The sequence below is a fragment of the Oncorhynchus clarkii genome, unplaced genomic scaffold (assembly GCF_045791955.1).
Source record: "Oncorhynchus clarkii lewisi isolate Uvic-CL-2024 unplaced genomic scaffold, UVic_Ocla_1.0 unplaced_contig_453_pilon_pilon, whole genome shotgun sequence".
Classification (NCBI taxonomy): Eukaryota; Metazoa; Chordata; class Actinopteri; order Salmoniformes; family Salmonidae; genus Oncorhynchus; species Oncorhynchus clarkii.
The window spans coordinates 3899-25243 of NW_027259059.1; the positions used below are offsets into that span (position 1 = coordinate 3899).

Genomic DNA, 21345 nt, shown 5'->3' on the forward strand with positions numbered 1-21345 from the left:
CTCCAATCACAGTGTTTGATACCATGTAGAAGCTCAGAGTCATTACTTCCTCATGTTTTCCTCCAATCACAGTGTTTGATACCATGTAGAAGCTCTGAGTCATTACTTCCTCATGTTTCCTCCAATCACAGTGTTTGATACGCTATTTAGAAGCTCAGAGTCATTACTTCCTCATGTTTTCCTCCAATCACAGTGTTTGATACCATGTAGAAGCTCTGAGTCATTACTTCCTCATGTTTCCTCCAATCACAGTGTTTGATACCATGTAGAAGCTCTGAGTCATTACTTCCTCATGTTTCCTCCAATCACAGTGTTTGATACCATGTAGAAGCTCTGAGTCATTACTTCCTCATGTTTCCTCCAATCACAGTGTTTGATAACCATGTAGAAGCTCTGAGTCATTACTTCCTCATGTTTTCCTCCAATCACAGTGTTTGATACCATGTAGAAGCTCTGAGTCATTACTTCCTCATGTTTCCTCCAATCACAGTGTTTGATACCATGTAGAAGCTCTGAGTCATTACTTCCTCATGTTTTCCTCCAATCACAGTGTTTGATACCATGTAGAAGCTCTGAGTCATTACTTCCTCATGTTTTCCTCCAATCACAGTGTTTGATACCATGTAGAAGCTCTGAGTCATTACTTCCTCATGTTTTCCTCCAATCACAGTGTAGAAGCTCTGAGTCATTACTTCCTCATGTTTTCCTCCAATCACAGTGTTTGATACCATGTAGAAGCTCTGAGTCATTACTTCCTCATGTTTTCCTCCAATCACAGTGTTTGATACCATGTAGAAGCTCTGAGTCATTACTTCCTCATGTTTTCCTCCAATCACAGTGTTTGATACCATGTAGAAGCTCTGAGTCATTACTTCCTCATGTTTTCCTCCAATCACAGTGTTTGATACCATGTAGAAGCTCTGAGTCATTACTTCCTCATGTTTTCCTCCAATCACAGTGTTTGATACCATGTAGAAGCTCTGAGTCATTACTTCCTCATGTTTTCCTCCAATCACAGTGTATGATACACTATTTAGAAGCTCTGAGTCATTACTTCCTCATGTTTTCCTCCAATCACAGTGTTTGATACCATGTAGAAGCTCTGAGTCATTACTTCCTCATGTTTTCCTCCAATCACAGTGTATGATACCATTTAGAAGCTCTGAGTCATTACTTCCTCATGTTTTCCTCCAATCACAGTGTTTGATACCATGTAGAAGCTCTGAGTCATTACTTCCTCATGTTTTCCTCCAATCACAGTGTATGATACCATGTAGAAGCTCTGAGTCATTACTTCCTCATGTTTTCCTCCAATCACAGTGTATGATACCATTTAGAAGCTCTGAGTCATTACTTCCTCATGTTTTCCTCCAATCACAGTGTTTGATACCATGTAGAAGCTCTGAGTCATTACTTCCTCATGTTTTCCTCCAATCACAGTGTTTGATACCATGTAGAAGCTCTGAGTCATTACTTCCTCATGTTTTCCTCCAATCACAGTGTATGATACCATGTAGAAGCTCTGAGTCATTACTTCCTCATGTTTTCCTCCAATCACAGTGTTTGATACCATGTAGAAGCTCTGAGTCATTACTTCCTCATGTTTTCCTCCAATCACAGTGTATGATACCATTTAGAAGCTCTGAGTCATTACTTCCTCATGTTTTCCTCCAATCACAGTGTATGATACCATGTAGAAGCTCTGAGTCATTACTTCCTCATGTTTTCCTCCAATCACAGTGTTTGATACCATGTAGAAGCTCTGAGTCATTACTTCCTCATGTTTTCCTCCAATCACAGTGTATGATACCATGTAGAAGCTCTGAGTCATTACTTCCTCATGTTTTCCTCCAATCACAGTGTTTGATACCATGTAGAAGCTCTGAGTCATTACTTCCTCATGTTTTCCTCCAATCACAGTGTATGATACCATGTAGAAGCTCTGAGTCATTACTTCCTCATGTTTTCCTCCAATCACAGTGTATGATACCATGTAGAAGCTCTGAGTCATTACTTCCTCATGTTTTCCTCCAATCACAGTGTTTGATACCATGTAGAAGCTCTGAGTCATTACTTCCTCATGTTTTCCTCCAATCACAGTGTTTGATACCATGTAGAAGCTCTGAGTCATTACTTCCTCATGTTTTCCTCCAATCACAGTGTTTGATACCATGTAGAAGCTCTGAGTCATTACTTCCTCATGTTTTCCTCCAATCACAGTGTTTGATACCATGTAGAAGCTCTGAGTCATTACTTCCTCATGTTTTCCTCCAATCACAGTGTTTGATACCATGTAGAAGCTCTGAGTCATTACTTCCTCATGTTTTCCTCCAATCACAGTGTTTGATACCATGTAGAAGCTCTGAGTCATTACTTCCTCATGTTTTCCTCCAATCACAGTGTTTGATACCATGTAGAAGCTCTGAGTCATTACTTCCTCATGTTTTCCTCCAATCACAGTGTATGATACCATGTAGAAGCTCTGAGTCATTACTTCCTCATGTTTTCCTCCAATCACAGTGTTTGATACGCTATTTAGAAGCTCAGAGTCATTACTTCCTCATGTTTTCCTCCAATCACAGTGTTTGATACCATGTAGAAGCTCTGAGTCATTACTTCCTCATGTTTTCCTCCAATCACAGTGTATGATACCATTTAGAAGCTCAGAGTCATTACTTCCTCATGTTTTCCTCCAATCACAGTGTTTGATACCATGTAGAAGCTCTGAGTCATTACTTCCTCATGTTTTCCTCCAATCACAGTGTTTGATACCATGTAGAAGCTCTGAGTCATTACTTCCTCATGTTTTCCTCCAATCACAGTGTTTGATACCATGTAGAAGCTCTGAGTCATTACTTCCTCATGTTTTCCTCCAATCACAGTGTTTGATACCATGTAGAAGCTCTGAGTCATTACTTCCTCATGTTTTCCTCCAATCACAGTGTTTGATACCATGTAGAAGCTCTGAGTCATTACTTCCTCATGTTTTCCTCCAATCACAGTGTTTGATACCATGTAGAAGCTCTGAGTCATTACTTCCTCATGTTTTCCTCCAATCACAGTGTTTGATACCATGTAGAAGCTCTGAGTCATTACTTCCTCATGTTTTCCTCCAATCACAGTGTTTGATACCATGTAGAAGCTCTGAGTCATTACTTCCTCATGTTTTCCTCCAATCACAGTGTATGATACCATGTAGAAGCTCTGAGTCATTACTTCCTCATGTTTTCCTCCAATCACAGTGTTTGATACCATGTAGAAGCTCTGAGTCATTACTTCCTCATGTTTTCCTCCAATCACAGTGTTTGATACCATGTAGAAGCTCAGTCTGTACTTTTATCCAATGTATAAAATAAACACCATTGAAAAGGTTGCTACATAAGACTGAATAGAGACGGCGGGTCACATATTTGGTTGTGAAAGTTGTAAAATACCTATTTTGGATGCTGAAGTTGTTAGCTTGAATGCTAAACGCTCAACGCTCATTGACATTGACAGGCTGGTAGCAAAGCTGTTAGCTTGAATGCTAAACGCTCATTGACAGGCTGGTAGCAAAGCTGTTAGCTTGAATGCTAAACGTTAATGTTATGTATAAACGCTCATTGACAGGCTGGTAGCAAAGCTAGCCAATGAGCATTTTACTGGTTGAAGTTGAAGTGTTTTTTTAAAGTATAAAGCAGTTGATTTGTGACAATAACACACTATATTACAATTATAATCCAAAAGTAGTGTGAAATGCACTCATAAGCAACCTGTAAATGGAGGCTATTTTTGCTGTCAGCCTATGAGAACTCCCCTGAGTTTTCTCCACGGTGGTGAATTAATGAATAGACACAGAGCTTAATGTGAGTTTCAGATATACAGATATATGCAGATATACAGTACTACATCCATAACTAGTGGTTTCCTCATTAGCAGATATACTACATCCATAACTAGTGGTTTCCTCATTACCAGATATACTACATCCATAACTAGTGGTTTCCTCATTAGCAGATATACTACATCCATAACTAGTGGTTTCCTCATTACCAGATATACTACGTCCATAACTAGTGGTTTCCTCATTACCAGATATACTACATCCATAACTAGTGGTTTCCTCATTACCAGACATACTACATCCATAACTAGTGGTTTCCTCATTACCAGATATACTACATCCATAACTAGTGGTTTCCTCATTAGCAGATATACTACGTCCATAACTAGTGGTTTCCTCATTACCAGATATACTACATCCATAACTAGTGGTTTCCTCATTAGCAGTTATACTACATCCATAACTAGTGGTTTCCTCATTACCAGACATACTACATCCATAACTAGTGGTTTCCTCATTACCAGATATACTACATCCATAACTAGTGGTTTCCTCATTACCAGATATACTACATCCATAACTAGTGGTTTCCTCATTAGCAGGGAGGAGTTTCTGCAACCAAATTGTGTGTGCATCGGCCCTTGTGGGGCAATTTTAGCAAACACAGAATGGGGCCTATATTGGTGATCAAAAAGTCGTCTGGCACACTGCTTAGGATTTCAGCAACTTTAAAAACGTATTTCTAGCCTAAAATCATCCACTTTACTACTAAGGTGAAGAAAATAAGACTAAATATGGCTATTGTTGCTTGACTGGTCTTTTTAAGACAATTGTCAAACAAGTTTGTACACAACATCATGGGCATGAGGCCTTTCAGCTAAAATAAACGGTGGATTTCTGTTGTGGGCCTTTTAACCTTCTGTCTGACTTTGTTTTTGTTGTTCACACAGGAGAGAGACGTGACGATCGTGGATCCTCTGGGGAGCCTCAACAACATCATGAAGCTGAAGAGGCAGAGGAGAGTTTTTCCGCATCAGAACATCTCAATAAACAGAAGCGTAAACGCACAGGGAAGAAACCTCACCGCTGCTCTGACTGTGGGAAGAGATTCACCTCTTCAGCAGACCTCAAAAGACATCAGAGAATCCATACAGGAGAGAAACCTTATAGCTGTGATCAATGTGGGAAGAGATTTACTGATCTAAGCAGCCTGAAAAGACACCAGAGAATTCACACGGGAGAGAAACCTTATAGATGCACTGACTGTGGGAAGAGTTTTAATGTTCCAAGCAGCCTGAAAACACACCAAAGAATTCACACGGGAGAGAAACCTTATAGCTGCACTGACTGTGGGAAGAGTTTTAATGTTCCAAGCAGCCTGAAAACACACCAAAGAATTCACACGGGAGAGAAACCTTATAGCTGTGATCAATGTGGGAAGAGTTTTGTTTCATCTAGCCAACTGACTGTACACCAGAGACCACACACAGGAGATAAATGTTATAGCTGTGATCAATGTGGGAAGAGTTTTGTTTCATCTAGCAAGCTGACTGCACACCAGAAAACACACACAGGAGAGAAATCGTATAGCTGTGATCAATGTGGGAAGAGATACTCTGGTAAAAGATCTCTGATTAGACATCAGAAAATACATGAAGGAGTTGTTCCATGATATCAATAAAATGTCACAATGTAGAACCCTAAACGTTTGTCCCCTGATCTATTGATTTCATCATGATATGGATATTAGCCACATCAGGTGAAAAGTCCAGGTTCTGAAATGAAAGAGTACTATTTATGTGATTAACAAAAAGTGTTGCGTTATACTTATCTCGTCGGTGATCCACTTGAATTAAAATGCAACACTTCAAAATGTATCTAGCTGTTTACCGCAAGTTGTCCTCTAACCAGTGATGTACACATTAAACCCAGATTCCATGTGGTTTTAGAGCTGTTCGTTTAATCAGGATGCGCAACCTCATACCCCCCTCTCTCGCGCAATTGATTTCAACGTGATTTCGATATGAGTGATGACAAATAAGTGTTGCATTTCTCTTCGTTCTGGGGACCTCTACATTTAAATGCATCACTCCGAAATGTAGCTGACTGTCTTCTGCAGATTATCTAACCAGTGAGATAAAAGATTTTAAAATTCCAAAAGATATCTCCCATTTCCACGTGTTATTTTAGTTGTTAGTTTCAACAGCAGTTTCAACCTGATTTCCCCCCAGTAGATTTATTGCCAGTTGTCAAAACAGCGTTTTTGGTGCTTATAAGGAGCTCGTTTAAAAAAGAAGATTTGTTTCACACTTTGTTGGTTACTACATTCCATATGCGTTATTTCATAGTTGTGATGTCTTAATTATTATTCTACAATGTAGAAAATAGTTCAAATTAAGAAAAACCCTTGAATGACTAGTGAGTGTGTCCAACTTTTGACTGGTACTGTATGTCTGAACTATCAAATCAAATTGTATTATGTTTATTTGTCACATGCGCCGAATACAACAGTGAAATGCTTATATTTCGATGCACTCACAACATTCAGACATTTGTGTTACTGTTACTGTCGACAATAAAAAGTCCTCACAAACTGGCGTCTTCTCCCTTCGGACAACGACAACACTCTGACCTGAGTGTGCGGGTGTAGTGTCCAGATGCGCATTTCGAAGCGCTCTGATTGGTTGGGAATTTGCAGGGCTATGATGGGTGAGGGATAATTTAGGTAGGCTGAGCAGCCAATCTAACGGGACTAAATGGAAACTGAAGGGACTGTGAGGGGACGTTAGGTAGAGAGGAGAGGAGCAGGATGTACTTTTTACTCACTACCAAATATGGCGATGAGAGGAAGCCCAGTGAAAGATGAGTGGGAGATGATAGAGTGAAATGGATTTTGTCCAACATTCTGCACATTTTCTCATCGATGAAACGTTTGATCTCAATACAGTTTTCTGTTTCCATAACTAAAATCTGTAACAAACAGAGTGTACTACGTTTTGCGTTAAAATGGCGTTAAAAGGAGTGCAAGCGTTAATTAATTATGAATAATTAATAAGCTAAATCATACAAATATAACTTGTCTGCAGTACATACGAGAACTAACGGGACTGCCCCTGTACAGCTCCTGACAGACGTGTACTATGGTGCATTGAGTTGGTTGGAACCTCTCCAGCTAGCTGACAATAAAGATGAATTAACTGTTGACTTTGAGTGTCCCTTTGTTGAATTTCCATGAAGAGTCCTTTAGATGCCTTTTGGGAAACTCCAAGAGAGCTGTCATGTGCCATTTACTGAGGAGTGGCTTCTGTCTGGCCACTCTACCATACAGGCCTGATTGGTGGAGTGCTGCAGAGATGGTTGTCCTTCTGGAAGTTTATCCTATCTCCACACAGGAACTCTGGAGCTCTGTCAGAGTGACCCTCGGGTTCTTGGTCACCTCCCTGACCAAGGCACTTTGCCCCTGATTGCTCAGTTTGGCTGGGCGGCCAGCTCTAGGAAGAGTCTTGGTGGTTCCAAACTTCTTCCATTTCAGAATGATGGAGGCCAAACTTAAACTGTCATGTGCCTTTTACTGAGGAGTGGCTTCCGTCTGGCCACTCTACCATACATTTCTGATTGGTGGAGTGCTGCAGAGATGGTGTTCTTGAGGACCTTCAATGCTGTAGACATTTGTTGGTACCCTTCCCCAGATGGTATCTTTCCAAATCATGTCCAATTAATTGGATTTACCATAGCTGGAAGGAAATCAAGTTGTAGAAACATCTCAAGGATGATCAATGGAAACAGGATGCACCTGAGCTCAACTTTGAGTCTCATAGAAAATGGGTCTGAATACTATGGAATACAAAGGGTCTGATATTTCTGTTTTTTTTCATTTTTAAAAATATTCTAACATTTCTAAAAACCTGTTTTTGCTTTTTTTTATGGGGTATTGTGAGTAGATTGATGAGAGGAAAACAGCGATATTATATATTTTAGAGTAAAGGCTGCAATCTGTAAAGGCTGCAATCTGAAAATGTGGAAAAAGTCAATCGGGTCTGAATACTTTCCAAAATGGAAATATCACACTTACATAAGTATTCAGACTCTTTATTCAGTACTTTGTTGAAGCACCTGTGGTAGCAATTACAGCCTCGAGTCTTCTTGGGTATGACGCTACAAGCTAGGCACACCTGTATTAGGAGAGTTTCTCCCATTCTCTGCAGATCCTCTCACGCTCTGTCAGGTTGGAAGGGGAGTGTCGCTGCACATCTATTTGCAGGTCTTCGATCGGGTTCAAGTCCGGGCTCTGGCTGGGCCACTCAAGGAAATTCAGAGACTTGTCCCGAAGCCTGCGTTGTCTTGGCTGTGTACTTAGGGTCGTTGTCCTGTTGGAAGGTGAACGTTTGTCCCCAGTCTGAGGTCCTGAGTGCCCTAGAGCAGGTTTTCATCAAGGATCTCTCTGTACTTTGCTCTGTTCATCTTTGCCTTGATCCTGACTAGTCTCCCAGTGCCTGCCGTTGAAAAACACCCCCACAGCATGATGCTGCTACCACCATGCTTCACCGTAGGGATGGTGCCAGGTTTCCTTCAGACGTGACGCTTGGCATTCAAGCCGAGAATCTTGTTTTTCATGAGAGTCTGCAAACTCCAAGCGGACTGTCATGTGCCTTTTACTGAGGAGTGGCTTCCGTCTGGCCACTCTACCATACATTTCTGATTGGTGGAGTGCTGCAGAGATGGTTGTCCTTCTGGATGGTTCTCCCATCTCCACAGAGGAACTCTGGAGCTCTGTCAGAGTGACCCTCGGGTTCTTGGTCACCTCCCTGACCAAGGCCCTTCTCCCCCGATTGCGTCACGTCTGGAGGAAATCTGGCACCATCCCTACGGTGAAGCATGGTGATGGCAGCATCACGTCTGGAGGAAATCTGGCACCATCCCTACGGTGAAGCATGGTGGTGGCAGCATCACGTCTGGAGGAAATCTGGCACCATCCCTACGGTGAAGCATGGTGATGGCAGCATCACGTCTGGAGGAAATCTGTCACCATCCCTACGGTGAAGCATGGTGATGGCAGCATCATGCTGTGGGGGTATTTTTCAGTCAAGTTTGGCTACTTCGAAGAATCTGAAATATAAAATATATTTTGTATTGTTTCACTATTATTCTACAATGTAGAAAAGAGTAAAAATAAAGAAAACCCCTTGTGTGTCCAAACGTTTGACTGGTACTGTATATGATTGGAATGTTTTGTTAAGCCAGCAGCTAGTTACTGGAAATGAGACATATAATCATGACATGATTAAAAAATACTATTAACTGACATGATTAGGTAGCTAATGAAACACCAATGGACATTTACAGTAGCTGGCTAGGCTATTCAAACTGTAAGGTTGACTAGCTTTACAATACATTGGAATAAATGGTCCATGAAGTTACCTCTTCATACTATCAAGATAATTATTATTGCAGCTGAATATTTTTAAGTGCACTCTAAAACATATTATTATCTAATTTCAGCCTTTGGGAGCTAGATACGTCTGTTTCTCTTCATCAGACAGCAGCTCACGTTTTCACAAGAGGCTGTAGTTACATCGTAGATAAAAGCAGGCTTTTTTTAAAGCATAAAAGCATTCAGTTGTAAATAAAAGTAAATAAAAGCATTCAGTTGTAAATAAAAGTAAATAAAAGCATTCAGTTGTACTTGAAACTTGTCTGAAAATTAACTATAAACTCTACGTTTTACTCATCTGCGTTACCCCCTCCAGTCAGCAGATGGCGGTCTGAGACTTTAAGGCGATGCTGCTGGTGTGACGTATAATGTAGTGGACGGAACGCTTCTTTCAACAGCAGCAACAGTTAGTGAGACACCTCGGTAGCTTGCTAGACAACATTAACGAACCAATAAAGCTTTTTAGTGTATATTAGCCAATGTGGTTTATCCCACTCCTGTCGTCTAGTTAGTTATCCGATTTAATTTCTTATTTACGTTGTTGTAGTTATTAGTCAGCTAGCGGTCTGGTTAAGTTAGCATTAGCCTAGCTAGCTAACATCCCCGACCATGAGTTCACTAAGCTTCTCTCCTCCTGCTACAGAAGAGGATGTCTGCTGGACGGAGAATGAGGGTCTCGTCAAAGAGGAGGAGGAAGAGGAGGCTGTTACAATACAAACACAAGTAGAGGATGAGGCTATCACCGTGAAGGAAGAAGAGGAAGACGTTTCATTGAAAGAAGAGGAAGAAGCGTTCAGAGTGAATGAGGAAGAGGATGCAGTTTTTGGAGTGAAAAAGGAGGAGGAGGAAGAAGAGGAAGAAACTGGATATCTGGGCCCGGTTTCCCCAAAGCACCTTAAGGCATCTAATGATGAACTTAGCTGTAAGATGGTTTTGAGAAACCGTTCCCTGATTAACACTAGTAAGTACTGTTTTAGATACAGAGGCACAAACTGCAATTGTTGAACTGGTGTTTGGTGTTAAAGGGAAAATCTGCAATTTAAATGATTAATTTATAGCCATTGATTCTTGAAGAATATAACACATGCCTCATGATCTTAGTTCAACTGTTGTACCCCATCAGAACCCAAATAAGCTTTTTTTACTCCAATGTTTAGAAACAATGTAAATCAACACTGTATCGCCTCAACATGGTTAAAACTATAATGTTGATATCATGGATGGTCAGTCCTTGCATCCATAGGTCTGTCTATGAATTTGAGAGTAGTTACATTTCTCCAGTCTCATCCATCATCTTATTACCAAAACAGTGGTGGAATTACAGATTTGTTATTGTTTCAACTGCAGATTGGTTGATTGATGTGGTTTTTTAAAGGGGCAACCTAGGATTTAAACAGTAACAAAATGCCTGCCCTGAGTCTTGGTTTGGTAAACAGCTGAGGGATGGGGTCTGGAGAAATGTAACCACTCTCAAATTCACAGAGAAAGTTATTGTAGAAACCTTAACCCAAAACCTAGCGACCTCGCCAAAAAGTTCAGACATCTTGGCATAACGATTATAAGGCTTGACAGTCACTATGTATACAAGGACTGGACATCCAGAAGGTCAAAATTATAGTTTTAACCAGATTTTGAGGCTATACAGTGTTTGTTTATGAACAATGGTGTTTAACGAGCTTATGTTTTGGTTTCAGATGGGGGAAATACAGTTGAATCATTTGAGGTGTTTATAAGTTCTATTCTTCAGGAATCAATGGCTATTATGATGTCATAATGATATAATGTTTGACCCCATTTAGTCGACTGGTCCATTGTTTGGTCGATCGGCTGTTGGTCGACCAATATCTTTTTGTTGAGCAGTCGCAAATATAGATATTTTTTTTATGGCACAATAGACACTTGTCTGATTCGCTCCTGTCTCAGTGGACTAATCCAAATGTCTGATTCGCTCCTGTCTCAGTGGACTAATCCAAATGTCTGAATCCCTCCTGTCTCAGTGGACTAATCCAAATGTCTGAATCGCTCCTGTCTCAGTGGACTAATCCAAATGTCTGAATCGCTCCTGTCTCAGTGGACTAATCCAAATGTCTGAATCGCTCCTGTCTCAGTGGACTAATCCAAATGTCTGAATCGCTCCTGTCTCAGTGGACTAATCCACTTGTCTGAATCGCTCCTGTCTCAGTGGACTAATCCAAATGTCTGAATCGCTCCTGTCTCAGTGGACTAATCCAAATGTCTGATTCACTCCTGTCTCAGTGGACTAATCCAAATGTCTGAATCGCTCCTGTCTCAGTGGACTAATCCAAATGTCTGAATCGCTCCTGTCTCAGTGGACTAATCCACTTGTCTGATTCGCTCCTGTCTCAGTGGACTAATCCACTTGTCTGATTCGCTCCTGTCTCAGTGGACTAATCCATTGTGAAGGCTGTGGGGGTGGCACATTACAAGAAGTGGTGTGTATACTACATGTCAGGTGTAGACGACACGATTTCTGTCCCTGATTTAGCTGTCAGACAAGTTTTTGTGATCGGGACAAAGTCCCCATGTCATTGCCTGTTCGGGGTGTGCGGCCGTCACCAACACTCATTTAATGCCGGCTGGTCAGAGAGACAATCATGTCTTTGAACAGTCCCAGATGTCCCAATCATTTCAAAACATGTTTGATTTTTTTCGGCCCTAATCTACAATGCTTTTGTAGTGAGTGGTGAGATGTGGAACGACACGTTTTGAGAATGGTGATCAGAAAGAGCCAATGAGAGCTCGCAAGAGAAGAAGCCATGGAGATGATAACATTGTATAGACTACTACTAGTACTATTACTACTACTAATACTACTACTACTGATACTACTACTACAACTAGTACTAATACTACTACTACTAATACACTACTACTACTACTAATACTACTACTAATGCTTATACTACTAATACTACTAATACTACTACTAATGCTTATACTACTACTACTAATACTACTACTCCAGTAGGAGAGATGACTACTACTAGTACTATTACTACTACTAATACTACTGATACTACTACTACAACTAGTACTAATACTACTACTACTAATACACTACTACTACTACTAATACTTATACTACTAATACTACTAATACTACTACTCCAGTAGGAGAGATGACTACTACTAGTACTATTACTACTAGTTCTACTAATACTACTACTAATACTAATACTACTACTACAAGTACTACTTGTACTACTACTAATACTACTACTCCAGTGGGAGAGATGACTACTACTAGTACTACTAATACTACTGATACTACAACTAGTACTAATACTACTACTACTAATACTACTACTACTACTAGTACTACTACTAATACTACTACTACTACAATTACTACTACTAATACTACTACTACTACTCAGGAGGAGAGATGTACCATTCATTACCATAATTTCTCATCTACAGTGTGTGTTTGGAGACGGTAACTTCTGTTAATGCACCCCATGTAATATTATTACAGTCTTACCATGGTGAGAGTGGACACGCTGTTTACAGAGCTTATAACCGCTGTTTACAGAGCTTATAACCTATGTTTACAGAGCTTATAACCTATGTTTACAGAGCTTATAACCTATGTTTACAGAGCTTATAACCTATGTTTACAAAGCTCATAACCTATGTTTACAGAGCTTATAACCTATGTTTACAGAGCTCATAACCTATGTTTACAGAGCTTATAACCTATGTTTACAGAGCTTATAACCTATGTTTACAGAGCTCATAACCTATGTTTACAGAGCTTATAACCTATGCTACACTGGTGAGAAACATGTTAGTTTATTTCATTCCATTTATTAGTTTTGTAAATTTATTTTAATTGTCTTTTGTTTGTAGTGCTCCTGTCAATCAAAAAGTATTTATTTTTTTTCTCTTCAAACAGCAAGTAAACAAAGTGTGTTTTTACATCCATTGAGAATGACAATAGTTCCTCGACGTGGCAGATTTAGGTTGTTCCCTTTTAGATAACCACTATTTTTTATTTTTCCTTTATTTTACAAGGCAAGTCAGTCAAGAACAAATTCTTATTTTTAATGACGGCCTAAGAACAGTGGGTTAACTAACGACAGATTTGTACCTTGTCAGATTACTTCCTGTCTGTGTGGATCTCACTGGTGCGTGAAACCAAGAGCATATTGGATGACTGTCATATTTCATTCACCCAGTAGATGATACTGAAATTTTCACTGTACCCATCATGAGGTTGCTACCCATCACAAATTAATGTTTACAACAACGTAGGGTGCACAGGTTGAGAGAAACATTTGAGTTATTCCTTCTCGCATCTACGCGCTCTCCTCCTCTCACATCTACGCGTTCTCCTCCTCTCACATTTTAGTTTGTGGACTTCAATGCATAACACATCATTTGTATGTGACCAGGATACAAAAACTTTCCAAGCCAAACCATATCAAAACTGCTACACACAGCCTACATCGTTGTCACCATATTAGCTAAAGTAACGTCATAGTCAACACAGCTAATAGGACTAACGTGTTAGTAAACCTGCTACAATCATGCAGTGACTTTACAGTGTACAGTCAGTAAGCAGTTTAGCAGTTACACCGGCATGCCACGTTGGTTTTCCTTTGCAAAGTTAAAAGCTTACCTTTGATTTGGAAGAGTTCAATGTTGTGTTGGATAGTCATAGCCAGCTAGCTAACATAGCATCCCTCTGTTATAGCCAGCTAGCTAACATAGCATCCCTCTGTTATAGCCAGCTAGCTAACATAGCATCCCTCTGTCATAGCCAGCTAGCTAACATAGCATCCCTCTGTTATAGCCAGCTAGCTAACATAGCATCACTCTGTTATAGCCAGCTAGCTAACATAGCATCCCTCTGTTATAGCCAGCTAGCTAACATAGCATCCCTCTGTCATAGCCAGCTAGCTAACATAACATCACTCTGTCATAGCCAGCTAGCTAACATAGCATCCCTCTGTCATAGCCAGCTAGCTAACATAGCATCCCTCTGTTATAGCCAGCTAGCTAACATAGCATCCCTCTGTCATAGCCAGCTAGCTAACATAGCATCCCTCTGTCATAGCCAGCTAGCTAACATAGCATCCCTCTGTTATAGCCAGCTAGCTAACATAGCATCCCTCTGTTATAGCCAGCTAGCTAACATAGCATCCCTCTGTTTGAGCAGGGTGTTTCAGTAGGCTAAACTAGATAGCTGCATTTGCTAGCTAAGTAAGTCAAACTAAAAAAAAATGACACTCTATTGCTTTTCCTTAATTTAAGAAATTAATTTGTTTTAAACTGTTGAACTATTGTCTATCTCACCACATGTTCTACACTACAGTGCTAGCTAGCTGTAGGTTATGTTTTCAGTACTAGATTCATCATGTTATGCACTGCAGTGCTAGCTAGCTGTAGGTTATGTTTTCAGTACTAGATTCATCATGTTATGCACTGCAGTGCTAGCTAGCTGTAGCTTCTGTTTTCAGTACTAGATTCATCATGTTATGCACTGCAGTGCTAGCTAGCTGTAGGTTATGTTTTCAGTACTAGATTCATCATGTTATGCACTGCAGTGCTAGCTAGCTGTAGCTTCTGTTTTCAGTACTAGATTCATTCTCTGATCCTTTGATTGCGTGGACAACATGTCAGTTCATGCTGTAAGAGCTCTGATAGGTTGGAGGACAACCTCCGGAAGTTGTCATAATTACTGTGTAAGTCTATGGAAGGGGGTGAGAACCATGAGCCTCCAGGTTTTGTATTGAAGCCAATGTACCCAGAGGAGGACATAAGCTATCAGTTCTCTGGCTACACCATGGTGCTACCCAGTGGTGTAAAGTATTTAAGTAAAAATACTTTAAAGTACTACTTAAGTCATTTTTGGGGTATCTGTACTTTACTATTTATATTTTTAACTACTTTTACTTCACTACATTCCCCTCAGAAAATGTTGTACTTTTTACTCCATACATTTTCCTTGACACCCAAATTTTGAATGCTTAGCAGGACAGGAAAATAGTCAAATTCACGCACTTAACAACCGAACATACCCGGTCGTCTCTACTGCCTCTGATCTGGCGGACTCACTAAACACTAATGCTTTGTTTGTAAATTAGGTTGGAGTGTGCCCCTGGCTTTCCGTAAATAACTTTAAAAAACAAGAAAATGTTGCCATCTGGTTTGCTTAATATAAAAATTTGAAAATATTTATATTCTTACTTTTGATACTTAAGTATATTTTAAACCAAATACTTTTAGACTTTTACTCGAGTCGAATTTTACTAGGTGACTAGAGTCATTTTCTATTAAAGTATCTTTACTTTTACTCAAGTATGTCAATTTGGGTCCTTTTTTCCAACACTGGTGCAACCCAACAGAGTGCTGTTGTGGCTACTGTAGACCTTCATTGAAACACAGTCTTTTAATAAATGATTTGGTGACGTGATTTACGTATTTATCTACAAAGTTATGATCAGTGAAGAAGAAGAAAACACGCCTAACAGTTGGTTAGGATCCCATAAGATGGCCGCTTTCCAATGCATTTCCTAACAACACTCTCAAACAACTATCTTAAGGCTAGCCGTCCCGCTAGTGGGACACCAGTCGACAACATCCGGTGAAATTGGAGTGCGCGCAATTCAAATAAATATTTGTAATATTAAACATTCATGAACATACAAGTATCTTATATCATTTAAAAGCCACAATTCTTGTTAATCTAACTGCGCTGTCCAATTTACAATAGGCTTTACAGCGTAAAGCATACCATGCGATTGTCTGAGGACGGCGCCCCTCGCAAAATCACAAATAGCGATTTTAAATAAATCACTTACTTTTGAAAATCCTCCTCTGTTTGCAATCCCAAGGGTCCCAGCTACAACATGAATGGTCGTTTTGTTAGATAAAATCCTTCTTTATATCCCAAAAAGTCAGTTTAGTTGGCACCATCGATTTCAGTAATCCACTCGTTCAACATGCAAACAAAGGAATCCAAAAAGCTACCGCTAAACTTTGTTATTTATATTATAATAATATAATATTTCGCAACTACATTTCTATTTAATCCTCAGGTACCCTAAAATGGAAAGCGGAAAGCAGTAAAGCAGTATGTTCAATTGAAAAGTAAAACGCGTCCTCTTCATCGCGCGACGACAGACTGATATTGTACCCGGACTCTTTGTACAAAAACTCAAATTCTTACTCGTTTTTGAAGAAACAAGCCTGAAACAATGACCAAAGACCGTTGACATCTAGTGGAAGCCATAGGAATTGCAATCTGGGAGCCGGAATTACATAGGACCCATACCTTTCTATTATAAGAGCCTGGGACCTCACAACAACAAAAAATCTGGTTGGTTTTTCTTTGGATTTTTGCCTGCCATATCAATTGTGTTATAGTCTCAGACATCAGACAAACGGCAAAGTGTTTTCTATTCAATGCTACCAATTATATGCAAACCCTGACTTCTGGGCCAATTGTAAAGTATTTTGTTGTAGAATCTTTCTTTGTTTTTTTAGGCCTCACTGCTTTATCACATGGCCACATTCTCATGTTCCAATGTGAATTCTTTGAGAGATGGGCGGGTCTAAGGCTCTAGAGGGAGTGAAGGATGATAAATGGGCGTGAACAAAGAGCAGCACTGAAGGGGCGGCAGGGTAGCCTAGTGGTTAGAGCATTGGACTAGTAACCGGAAGGTTGCAAGTTGAAACCCCTGAGCTGACAAGGTACAAATCTGTCGTTCTGCCCCTGAACATGCAGTTATGGCCACATTCTCATGTTCCAATGTGAATTCTTCGAGAGATGGGCGGGTCTAAGGCTCTAGAGGGAGTGAAAGATGTCCTATGCCGTCATTGAAAATAATAATTTGTTCTTAACTGACTTGCCTAGTTAAATAAAGGTAAAATAAATAAAAAATATACAGCAATAGACAATGTAATACTGTTCATGGTTTGCCTAATGGGGGGAACCTGGTGAGATAAATACTGTTAATGGTTTGCCTAATGGGGGATCCTCGTGAGATAAATACTGTTAATGGTTTGCCAGATGGGGGATCCTGGTGAGATAATGTTCAGAGAATCCATTTAGGCAATTTGGTGAAAGTATTCCTTTTCTAAATAATATGTTTCCCACGGATGAATGTTTTGTGAACAAAGAGCAGCACTGTAGCTGTACAACAGAAAAAAAGATATCTGACACACTGCTTCGGGTTTCAGCAACTGTAATAATGTATTTATAGCCTAGAATCATCCTGTGGAAACAATAATACAAAATAAGTCTATTGTTGCTCACTTGACTGTCTTTTTAAGATAATTGCCAAATAAGTTTGTAAAAGCATTTAAAAACTACATTAGGGATGTAAATTGTTGTACAACATCATGGGGATCACCTTTTAGCTCAAATAAACAGTGGATTTCTGCTCTTGTGGGCCTTTAAACCATCTGTCTGACTTTGTTGTTCACACAGGAGAAGGATGTGACTATTGTGGATCCTCTGGGGAGCCTCAACAACATCATGAAGCTGATGTGGCAGAGAAAAAATCACAATTACACCAGAGAATACCCACAGGAGAGAAATCTTTTAGCTGTGATGAATGTGGGAAGAGTTTTACTAAGCCAAGCAACCTGATATCACACCAGAGAACACACACAGGAGAGAAGCCTTACCACTGCTCTGACTGCGGAAAGAGGTTCTCAAGAGCAGAGAACCTAAAAGTACACCAGAGAAGCCATACAGGAGAGAAACCTTATAGCTGCTCTGACTGTGGGAAGAGGTTTCTTTTGTCAGGACATTTAAAAGCGCACCAGAGAATACATACAGGAGAGAAACCTTATAGCTGTGATCAATGTGGGAAGAGTTTTACTCAGTCGTGCAACCTGATATCACACCAGAGAATACACACTGGAGAGAAATATCACCGCTGCTCTGACTGTGGGAAGAGATGCACCACTTTATCAGACCTCAAAAGACATCAGAGAATCCACACAGGAGAGAAACCTTATAGCTGTGATCAATGTGGGAAGAGGTTTACTCAGTCAAAGAACCTGATATCACACCAGAGAACGCACACAGGAGAGAAGCCTTACCACTGCTCTGACTGCGGGAAGAGTTTCCACAGATCAGATTCACTAAGAAGACACCAGCGAACACACACATGTGAGAACTCTCTTAGCAAGAAATCTCATAGCTGTGAACAATGTGACAAGAGATACTCTGATAAAAGATCTCTGATTAAACATCAGAAAATACATGAAGGAGTTGTTCCATGATATCAATGAAATGTCACAATGTAGATTGTTTTAACATTGTAGTAGGAGTATTTTAATGATGTCACAATGTAGAATGTCTTAACATTGTAGTCGAAAAATCCAGGTTCTGAATTGAAAGAGTTAAACATACAAAGTGTTGTGTTACATTTACCTCGTTGGTGGCCCACTTGAATCAAAATGCAACACTTCAAAATGTAGCGAGCTGTTGTCTACAAATTGTCCTCTAACCACAAATGTGCACATTATTCCCAGATTCTGTGTGGTTTTTGAGCTGTTAGTTTTAACAGGACGCGCAACCACACCCCGCCCACCCCCCCTCGCAAAATGTATTTCCAAGTGATATCGATATGAGTGACGACAAATAAGTGTTGCATTTCTCTTAGTTTTGGGGCATCCGACATTTAAATGCATCACTCCAAAAATGTAGATGACTGTCTTCTGCTAGTTGTCGTTATTCCACTTCTGAAGAAGCATGACTCAAATCACCTCATATTTCAAACATTCAGCCTGAAAAAATATACATGTTTTATTATTCCATGCCTCACCATTAAGTGAAGTATTGCCACTACATATTAACAAAGGGGTGTACAGTTGTTTTTGATATTGAATATTTCATAACATTTTCAATTCATGTAACGTTTGCAACCAACTTACAGTTTGGATAAATGTTTATAAAACAATGTAGTAAAACAAGCTTATATTTCTGGTTGGATATTACATCCTATTCTTACTATTTTAATTTATTTTCCTTAGAATGATCATTAGTCTTTCAGTTTTTATTGTTATTCTTTAGTTTGTTATCCTTATGATTGTTGTGTACTAAATATTTCAGTTTTTATTTTTAATTAATAATATATATATAAAATTCCTGTGAAGACTTTGTGTTGCATCCGTGTCTGAAATGTGCTGTATAAATAAAGCTTGATTTGATTTGAACATATTGCAAAACAAATGAACCCAATGACCGACCAATCAAAACAAATGAACCCAATGACTGACCAATCAAAACAAATGAACCCAATGACTGACCAATCAACAGACTCTTGCTAAACCAATGAACAAATATGTGCAAAAGCAACACACATCTTGGTCGATCTCAGTATGATAAACTATAAATTCAGTATCGGGCTGCAGGTAGCCTAGTGGTTACAGCGTTGGGCCAGTAACCGGAAGGTTTCTGGATCAAATCCCTGAGCTGACAAGTTAAAAATCTGTCGTTCTGAACAAGGCAGTTAACCCACTGTTCCCCACCTTCATTGTAAATAAGAATATGTTTTTAACTGACTTTCCCAGTTAAATAAAGGTTCAATTGAAAAAAATGAAATGTAAAAAATTAAAAAAGTATATATTCAGTATATTTTCCACTATGTCTAAACAGTGCATACTATGTACATTTTATCACTTTTCAAATCAAATGTTTTTATATAGCCCTTCTTACTTCAGCTGATATCTCAAAGTGCTGTACAGAAACTCAGCCTAAAACCCCAAACAGCAAGCAATGCAGGTGTAGAAGCACGGTGGCTAGGAAAAACTCCCTAGAAAGGCCAAAACCTAGGAAGAAACCTAGAGAGGAACTAGGCTATGGAGGGGTGGCCAGTCCTCTTCTGGCTGTGCCGGGTGGAGATTATAACAGAACATGGCCAAGATGTTCAAATGTTCATAAATGACCAGCATGGTCAAATTATATTAATCACAGTAGTTGTCGAGGGTGCAACAAGTCAGCACCTCAGAAGTAAATGTCAGTTGGCTTTTCTATAGCCGATCATTAAGAGTATCTCTACCGCTCCTGCTGTCTCTAGAGAGTTGAAAACAGCAGGTCTGGGACCTGTAGCACCACATTCAGAGTATCTCTACCGCTCCTGCTGTCTCTAGAGAGTTGAAAACAGCAAGTCTGGGACCTGTAGCACCACATTCAGAGTATCTCTACCGCTCCTGCTGTCTCTAGAGAGTTGAAAACAGCAGGTCTGGGACCCGTAGATGTATGATTGGATGTATAATATTTAGTCAAAGGGTGGATATGCTGAAGGATTTTGATCAATAATGACTAAATAATGTATACATTTGGCATAGAGTTAAAACTAAGTGAGTTATATGCTGTCTGTTGAAGAATATGTTGGTACAGAGGCCAAGAGGAAGGGTTAACAGACAACTCGTGATGACATTGAAACTAACAGAGTTATATGCTGTCTGTTGAAGAATATGTTGGTACATAGGCCAAGAGGAAGGGTCAACAGACAACTCGTGACCACAGTGAAACTAACAACAGGAAAGATGTCTGGTCCACAACCAGGGAGGGGAGAAACCATTGGGCTTGCAGTAGATTGTGTAACATATGGTAACATAAGATAAGCAATATGTACAGTGGGGCAAAAAAGGATTTAGTCAGCTACCAATTGTGCAAGTTCTCCTACTTAAAAAGATGAGAGAGGCCTGTAATTTTTATCATAGGTACACTTCAACTATGACAGACAAAATGAGAAAAAAAATCCAGAAAATCACATTGTAGGATTTTTAAAGAATTTATTTGCAAATTATGGTGGAAAATGAGTATTTGCTCAATAACAAAAGTTTATCTCAATACTTTGTTATATACCCTTTGTTGGCAATGACAGAGGTCAAACATTTTCTGTAAGTCTTCACAAGGTTTTCACACACTGTTGCTGGTATTTTGGCCCATTCCTCCATGCAGATCTCCTCTAGAGCAGTGATGTTTTGGGGATGTTGCTGGGCAACACGGACTTTCAACTCCCTCCAAAGATTTTCTATGGGGTTGAGATCTGGAGACTGGCTAGGCCACTCCAGGACCTTGAAAAAAAAATCAAAAAAATAC

General features: G+C 39.7%; 2 protein-coding genes across 2 annotated transcripts; both read left to right on the top strand.

Annotated features, from left to right (window-relative positions):
- Positions 1 to 4773: 4773 nt before the first annotated feature.
- Positions 4774 to 5521, top strand: LOC139399453 (zinc finger protein 723-like; the record flags this gene model as incomplete). Its single annotated transcript, XM_071144864.1, has 1 exon — positions 4774 to 5521. A coding segment is annotated over one exon (722 nt), but the record flags the coding sequence as incomplete, so codon positions are not given.
- A 4342-nt stretch (positions 5522 to 9863) lies between these two features.
- On the top strand, positions 9864 to 18515 carry LOC139399454 (zinc finger protein 391-like). The gene is made up of 2 exons (XM_071144866.1): positions 9864 to 10215; positions 17713 to 18515. Exons 1-2 carry the CDS (start codon positions 9864 to 9866, stop codon positions 18513 to 18515), a joined length of 1155 nt encoding a protein of 384 aa, XP_071000967.1.
- The last annotated feature ends 2830 nt before the right edge of the window (positions 18516 to 21345 follow it).

Bases quoted from the DNA above. Each gene is read 5' to 3' on its own strand.
- LOC139399454 (XM_071144866.1), top strand. From the start codon at position 9,864: ATGAGTTCACTAAGCTTCTCTCCTCCTGCTACAGAAGAGGATGTCTGC. The intron at 10,216-17,712 runs GTAAGTACTGTT...TTGTTCACACAG, and splicing joins CCGTTCCCTGATTAACACTA to GAGAAGGATGTGACTATTGT.